The 8,482-nt window shown below is 43.1% G+C and overlaps 1 protein-coding gene across 1 annotated transcript; it reads left to right on the top strand.

Moving 5' to 3' along the window:
- The first annotated feature begins 50 nt into the window (after nucleotides 1–50).
- On the top strand, nucleotides 51–7,226 carry LOC136428935 (zinc finger protein 366-like). The gene is made up of 6 exons (XM_066418771.1): nucleotides 51–124; nucleotides 1,327–1,899; nucleotides 2,405–2,717; nucleotides 3,300–3,481; nucleotides 4,239–4,473; nucleotides 5,074–7,226. The coding sequence occupies exons 1-6, from the start codon at nucleotides 108–110 to the stop codon at nucleotides 6,367–6,369; spliced, it is 2,616 nt and encodes an 871-aa protein (XP_066274868.1). The 5' UTR covers nucleotides 51–107; the 3' UTR covers nucleotides 6,370–7,226.
- Nucleotides 7,227–8,482: the final 1,256 nt, after the last annotated feature.

Here is an 8,482-nt window from a genome sequence, read left to right on the forward strand (position 1 = left end):
AATCAGCGTCTTTCTTAGCACCAATCAAAGCGAGGATAGAAGTCATACTGAGTAGTTCCAGCCAATCACAGCGAAGAAAGGAATGATGTACGGGTTGTAGAGACAAAATGGCTGCCGATGAAAGGTTTGTCCGAGAAATTTTATATTTTCTTTAAATTTTACTCATTTTGTTGTGTTTCTTGGAAGGAAATTGGAAATAAATGTAGGGAATGTATTCTGTGCTTCAATATGTAAATGTATTTAGTGATAATTCTTTGTAGTAATGACGAAAGAGGGCGTTAAAACACTGGTGTTCCTCTGCCTGTCAAAAATCTGACAGTCGGGAGATATCCGGAACCTTTCCAGACGCACTCGGAACGGAGGGTGGCGACTCCTTCTGGCGTATCCGCGTCCTTCTGTACCAGGAAGAATTCCTTGTGCTCCTTGACCCCGCTGGCGTATTGTACAAAAGAAGTATGCAAATGTTACGCAGTGATTGAAATTCGGACCTGAAGACAGAAGCTCCGGAAGTCTGATGGAAACAAAGGCGGTCAAAGAACAAACCGGGAAAGAACAGGAAGAACAAACCAAATTATAGACAAATTCCTTTTCCTTTTTAACGTATTATTTAATACTGTGCATATAATTTACGTAAAATCAAACAGGGTCATAAGGATTGAGAGACAAAGTCATAAACAATCAAATTATGTTTGAATGAATGTTGGATTTCGATTGACATTTACCACCACAAAGAATGCTTACTGCAAATTGCTCACAGAAATCAATACTTTGAAATCCATCTTTGATTTTTTATTTTGTTTTTCCCCCATGTTGCCCTCCTCTCCTCAAGTACATTTTGTTATTACCACATCTGCTTGACCTGAGAGTACCAAAACATATGGTGACAGTAAGCAGTTAAAAGAATATTTATTTTGGTTTTCAATTTTTTTTTTTTCAACTTATTGGGCCCCCAGATAACCCGCAAGGGGCAAGGTAGGGGGGGAGGAGGTCCCGGGCTAAGGCGGGCAGGCCTCCAGCCTGGCGCGGAAAGACTCAACGGTGGGAGTCGTAACAACCTTTGGTTATGCAGGGAACCCATGCCTTTGAGAACCTTTTGGGAGAATCTCAAATCAAAGGTGGTACAGATTTCAACACCCCCTCAAAGACTTTTTATCTTTGGACCTGAATGTGAATTATTTTTGCAGCAGTATTGTACTGGTACTTAGTACTGGTTCACAGCACTGAAATGAGTTTGGATTTCATATCAAATCAATCAATCAATCAATCAATGGTTATAACTGTTTATTGATTGCTTTGGTTAACAACTTCTGATCTCTCTACTCACAGTTCTTACACCATGGATCCCAACAGAACAGCTCCAAACAGAGGTGAGATGGGACGTTACAGTCCGTCCAGAACCCACGACCACCTCACCAGTAACGGTGATGTCGCAGACCTCAGGATAGACTTCGAACCCGACCAGATGGGATTCTTCCCCTCAGGTTCACTGAAAAGAGAACATTATTCCAACCAACACGAGCCAGATGTCAACTTCGATGAAGAAGCGGTACCCCACGAAATTGATCGTCACCGTCCAGCTCAGACTGTTAACAATGACTCCTGCGTGCCTGCTATATGTGTCAGCACCAACGGCAGTAATATAGACATTCCCGGGAATGAGAGACTCGACGTTACAGTTGCCATTGACGACGATGCCTGCTTCGTTGACGAGGAGGGAAAGAAGCGGTGGCGCTGTAACCAGTGTCCGAAGGTGTACTCGTCGAAGCACAACCTGATGACCCACGTCCTGGGTCACAGCGGGATCAAACCCCACGCCTGCCAGGAGTGTGGGAAGCTGTTCAAGCAGCTCAGTCATCTCAACACACACATGCTGGTGCACGGAGGGGTCAGGCCTCACAGGTACTAGTAATGATATGAAGTTGTAAAAAAACGTGCAGAACTTAGAACAGGTTGCTGTATATTATTGATGTATATATTCTATCATATGTATCTGTCAAAAATCTTTAGAGAGAAGACTGCAAAAATTCCATTGAACATATGGAGTCCTAGATAATAGATTTGTGAAGACATGCTTTTGCGAAGCGGGCATGTGCTTGTTGTTCCCTGTGCTAGAGGAAAAAAATTGTGTCTGTACGTGAACAGTATTTGTTTGAATAGCAAGGTTCTTTTATTCACAACCAAGTATTTTACTAGAGCCAACGTTTCGACGACTGTCTGTCATCTTCATCAGGGCAATACTGACTAGTTTACAACTTGCACTGAAGCTAGGTGTTATTTGTTTGTTTGCAGTTTCTTATATGAGAAAGCTGAAGGACGTGCTTAAGTTCAGTTCGGTTCTCATGAAAATATAAGTCACTATGTCTGAATTACAGCTTTTCATTCAATTCCACCTCCTTGTTTTCAGATGTCAGGTCTGTGACAAGTCCTTCACCCAGTCTAGCCACCTGAAGCGGCACATGATGCAGCACACGGAGTCCCGGCCTCACACCTGCGGCATCTGCGGTCGCGGCTTCGCCTACCCCAGTGAACTGAAATCCCACGAGGCCAAACACGCCGACTCCAAAGACAACATCTGCGTGGAGTGCGGAGCAGAGTTCTTGAGCCTGGCCATGCTGAAACGGCACCTCGCGACGCACAGAGGGCCCAACTCCTACCAGTGTAGCGAGTGTGACAAGACTTTCATGTACCCGAGCCAGCTGAACAACCACCTGATGAAGGTGTGTCCAACTGTTCCCTTACTTATACATATAACAAATAATCACAGTGGGGACTAGTTTTCATGAAGTACCGTATTAGATTCTTCTACCTGCGAAAACTTTTCATTAACGTTGATTTTTTTTTCATAAATTTTTCGTTGAAGTTGATTAGATTCAAGCCTAGCTCGATCTGTATTACACAAAATTTTGTTATTGATGTTTCTATAATGTATGCCCAAGATCATCGGCAAGATGTCAGTTTTACTTTCCTTGTGTTTTACAAGATATTGTACAGTGTATGCAATTCAGCTTTTAGCTGCCATGTAACCCTTGTGTAGCACTGCGTAGAACTGTTACAGGAGACCTAGTGTAGAACAGTAGGAGGAGACCAGGAGAGGCCCCAGATGTAATATGACCCAGGAACGAGGTAGCGTGTAGATATAGCTACATGTAGGTTCACGTTGAGACTTCACGTTGTGTTGGACCGTTCCCTTCTGTAGCTAGAGTAACAGCCTAGAACGCATACAGTCTAGAGTATGAGGCCTAGTCCTTTTGTCACAGTTGTTGTCAATAAACCATTCATTTATTCATTCATTCCTGAAGCACCGTGACATCCGCCCGCACATCTGCTCGGAGTGCGGCATGGAGTTCTTCCAGATCCACCACCTGAAGCAGCACGCCCTGACGCACCGCGGGGTCAAGGAGCACAAGTGCCCGATCTGCGGGCGGGAGTTCACGCTGCACGCCAACATGAAGCGCCACCTGCAGATACACAGCAACAGCAGGTATAATTTGGTTTGGTTTCTTTAGATCTATATCCTCAATTCTTCCCTACTTTGCCCCTGATGGGGTTATTTGGGGGTATCACCAATGTAGATATAGGTGTTGATCTAGATTTAGATACACTTATCTTCCTGGAGTCCATGAAATGAATTAAAGTTATAGGAAAAGCGGCACCTTCAGATACATAGCAACAGCAGGTTTGGTTTGGTTTATTTACATCTAGATTTAGATACATGTATCTCACTTATCTTCCTGAAGTCCATGGAAGGAAATAACACCAGCAACTCAAATATGCAACAAAAATATATTCTTCTTCTATCATTTAATATTGTCTATCTATTTGACCGTTGGGGCACCACAGAAGATCAGGCAACCAGTTTTCTCCACCCTTCTTGGTTTTCTGTTTTTCTTAGCATTTCACTCAGTGTCATGCCTGTCCATTCTCTGATATTATCTCCCGTCTTTTCTGTTGTATACATCTCTTTCTTCCTACTTGGACGGTTCCTTGCATGATAGTTTTGGCCAGTCCTTCTGACTATGACACGTGGCCATACTACTTCAGTTTTCTTTACAAAACATAAATATACATTTGTTTTAACAGACTTGACTTTTGTTGTCTGTACACTGCGTTCAATCGATAGCCTCAGTGGCTGCTATTGAAGTCATTGATAAAAATGATGTTAATGATAATAGAGAAAATTAAAGTCAAATAAGAGTGTGGAGGTCAACTCTAAAATCAAAGTATGATTTGTACTTCAGGGACTTCCGATGCACCGTGTGCGGGCGGGCATTCAACCAGAGGCAGACGCTGAAGGCCCACATGGTGACCCACAGCGAGGTCAAGCCCTACAAGTGCAAGGTCTGCGGGAAGGAGTTCACCCGCTTCCACAACCTGTCTGGCCACATGCACCTGCACAGCGACTCCAAGCCCTTCAAGTGCAGCCACTGCAACAGCAAGTTCACGCTGAAGGGGAACCTCATGAGGCACCTGAAGGTACTAAGAGTAAGAGACTGCAGCAGTCCTTCCTGCATTGCGCCATCAGACTGTACAATAACCATCAGACTGTACAATAACTTACATGTTACTGAAACCAGCTCAGGGGCGCACCCGGGGGAGCCACAAGCTCAAATTTCAACCACATAACGCCCGGACAGACTCATACAAATATTCATACTTCCCTCGCACAATCCCCGAGTGGAACGCCCTGCCTGGCGCGGTTGATACGGCTCCCACCGTTGAGTCTTTCCGCGCCAGGCTGGAGGCCTGCCCGCCTTAGCCTGGGACCTCCTCCCCCCCCTACTTTGCCCCTCGCGGGGTTATCTGGGGGTAAATTAAGTTGGAGTATCTTCCGAGTCCTGAAGATTTTCAATTTCCACTTACATTGTATGACTTGACTTGAATGACTTGACTCGCATGACCTGACTTGAAGTAATGTTGTGAATTTTTTTAACAGCCGTATTTGTCTTTGTGCATTAGTGATGATTTTAATGAAGACTGTAACAAATGGTACCCAATTCAGAGGGAATGCAGTTGTGTTCTCCCTGCTTATGTACTTTTGATGGAGAAAGTAATAATAATAAAATCAAATTGCAGGTGAAGCACGGGATAGACGCCACGGCCTCGAGAGCCGCCATCTCTGCGAGGATGGGGGACGGGGAAGAGAACTCTGAGGACAACAGCATGCACATGTCTGACGATATGGAGGAGAGCTATGAGGGGAACACAGACGAAGGGATGGACACATCCTTCAGCAGTGGTGGTCCAGCGGAGGATGAGGAGGACTTGGAGGAAGAGGAGGAGGAGGATGGGTCCTTTCAAGAACAGGAAACTGAGTCAAAAGACAGCAACATACCTTTAAGAAGCGAGGGAGAGCAAGTAGACAATGTTTCTAGTCAACCACCAATCTTTCACTCTGAGTCGACTGCATTGCAACCCGCTGCCGCAAGTTTAACTAAGGAGGAACCCATTTCACCACCTATTGTGGAAAGAAGGTACCTGGATATGTCAAGACCACATAATGTCTCCAATCAACAGCAAGTCTTAGACCACAGATCCACTGTATTGCCACCCGCTGCCGCAAGTATAACCAAGGACGAACCTATTTCACCTCCTATTGTAGAAAGAAGGTACCTGGACATGTCCGGTCCGCACAATCCACACAATGTCCCCGGTCAACCACCATTCTTAGACCACAGATCCAATGCATTGCCACCCACCACTGCAAGTATAACAAAGGACAGACCTACTTCACCACCTGTAGTAGAAAATAGGTACCATGATATGTCCAGACACGACCATGCGGTGGACCAGCCCCACATAGACATGTCTCTGTTGTACAGGAGCCAGCCCGGCCCCAAACCGCGGGTGCCGCAGAAGTTTGAGTGCGCGCTGTGCCCTACACGGTTCACGCAGAGGGGTAACATGCTGCGCCACATGAGGCAGAAACACTGGGAGGAGTACCAACGGACCTACGTCCGCGCCGACCCCGAAATCCAACACCCTCCTCCCTCTCCCCCAAACCTCGGCGAAAGAAACATGTCGTACCCTCCTCTTCAAGGGGTAAAGAACGAGCCAATGTCGCCTCTGATTGGTCAACCTTCTCAGTACTTCATGTCCAGTACGCCGGTAAGCGGGTTGCCCCACAACCTTCCCCGACTGCACTTCAAGAAAAGGAGACACTTAGCCGGCGGAGATCACTGGGACGTCAATGTTTACTTGAAGGAAGCGGTGGATAGCATACCGCCGCCTACCACCAATAGCACAGATAGGACACAGTACGGGTATCCTATGGACGACTACTGTGACTATGACAATACCACACCAAGCAATGAAAGCGATACGGGATGGACGCCCCCCATTATGGACTTACCCAAGGGACTGCATGTTTAAAGTGGAATATTTGTAAATCATATACTATTACTAGACTGGCACAAAGAAATATGGTTCCATGAGCATTTATAATATATGGCAAGTTGTTAATGAACAATTATAGATAAGTGTAATGATATGGAGATTTTCCAAGTGGAAGTACATTGTTGCCCTGCAGAAAAGAAACTGCAGAAAGTTGTTGGTGCAATCAGAGTAAGGAGCTGTTACTGTGTTAGTATGAACGTTAAGTTTTTGTTTAAATCATACACTTTATCATGATTCTTTGCTATTGTTTATTTTGTATACATAAAATTTTCTGTTGGTGCTTTTTTTCCAATATGCTGGTACATATAATTCTAACATTCTTTTACTTACAAATTACATTCAGTGTTATAATAAAAAAAGAAACATGCAGTGATAGGTCTGTCATCTACATAGTATTATATATATATGAAAAGTCACATCTAGACGAGCAAATTTAATATTTGCAGCTTTGTAGATGAAGAACATTGCACTGAAATGAATGTCCATTTTTATCACTATCAGTGTAATTCAACCACCAGTACAGGGTCTTGAGGCCCAGTACTTGAAGGATGCTTCTGTGTTTTCCATTTATTTGTATTGATACCGCATGTAAAATGCACACGACAAACACAATGTAGTGTTCTTGGCTGTGCTCAACAAAGAGAATGATTTTTTTAAAGTAAGTGAAGAAACAAATACATTGTAGTAAGTGAACTACACAGGAATTGTACATAGAATAGCACAGCTTTATTAAAACATATGTACCGAGTGCATGTCAGATCAGTCAGGGCACTGAATGTTATATCCAAGTTTTTTTTTTCAAAACTTGAGGAACATCTGTGGCTATGATGCAATAAAAATCGCCTATTTATGAAGGCGACAAAGTTATAGAACAGAGTGGACTACCACACTACTACTACTACCATTTTGTTCACATTTGTTATCTTATTGACACTGAGATTCTACAAAAATACTACCAGGGAGCCCAATATGCCCCATAGTAACAACTATTTTCAATACTTCAGCTGCAGTGCAATGGTCTAGAATTGTTAAGTGTAAGACAAAGGGAACTCGACTGTAATGATCGCAAATATTTCACACGTATCCAAGTCATCACAGACTGGATGAATTATTTTCTGCTGCATGTTGGTAATGATGGAACTACGCCCGTATATACTACGTGCACCAACTCATTAAGTTCGTTTCTGTTTCATTAGTATATTGTACATGTGGCATCTGGTATAGATGCTCTATAAATAAGATTCTTTAGAATTAAAATCTAAGGGCAAGCACCATGATACAGGCTGATATTCTGACAGTATGACATAAATTGCTCTCTCTTGATGCAAAGGTTATGAATAATGTAGATATGGTATTAATGGTAAGCAAATCAGAATACTGTACACAATATCATGAAGACAAGTGTCAATAAAATAATCTCCATCCTTTCGTGAAGCAATCAAGTCATCGAGTCCTTTTATCTAGCATAAAGGTCACAAACTATGGGAATAAGCTTCTCAAATGTGTACTATGTAATGATATTCACTTCAGACAACTATCAAGTCACTGTGATTTCAGGAATGCACGATTAAAATGTTTTGAGAACTTGCACATACCATTTTTAAAATTTTTTCTTCAATGAAAAAGTTTCTGATGTTGCTACAATTTAGCTTGTCTGGTAATCAAAGTCGTGCACAAGCGCCCCCTACCCACTTTTCAATAGAGAACTGCAGTGGGGGTCGTATGTTTCATCTGCCAACAGCTTTATGATCCTTTATTATGCGAGGGGAACCAAATTTCAAACATCTAGTCAGACAAAAGATAAGTTTTTGTTCAAAGTTCTTAAAAGTGGCAGTGAATTTTACTAAACTACTACAAGTCTAACATCATCTCTTGGTCCACCATACTGCATTACACATTCACTCAGAATGCATTTGTCCTTACATTATGATTAACATTCATAACGCATTTGTCCATCCAAATATACTAACAGTCATCTTCATCAGATGCGTTATCAGATGATGAAGTCTTAAAGTTTGTGCCTGTCTCCTTGGCCTGCAGATGGCTGTCTAGTCCAAGAGTGCCCCCTATTGACCACATTGGAAAATGC

This window comes from Branchiostoma lanceolatum, chromosome 2, assembly GCF_035083965.1.
Source record: "Branchiostoma lanceolatum isolate klBraLanc5 chromosome 2, klBraLanc5.hap2, whole genome shotgun sequence".
NCBI lineage: Eukaryota > Metazoa > Chordata > Leptocardii > Amphioxiformes > Branchiostomatidae > Branchiostoma > Branchiostoma lanceolatum.

Coding starts and splice junctions, on each gene's coding strand:
- LOC136428935 (XM_066418771.1), top strand. Junction 3,482..4,238: donor CAGATACACAGCAACAGCAG/GTATAATTTGGT, acceptor TTTGTACTTCAG/GGACTTCCGATGCACCGTGT. Junction 4,474..5,073: donor ACCTCATGAGGCACCTGAAG/GTACTAAGAGTA, acceptor ATCAAATTGCAG/GTGAAGCACGGGATAGACGC.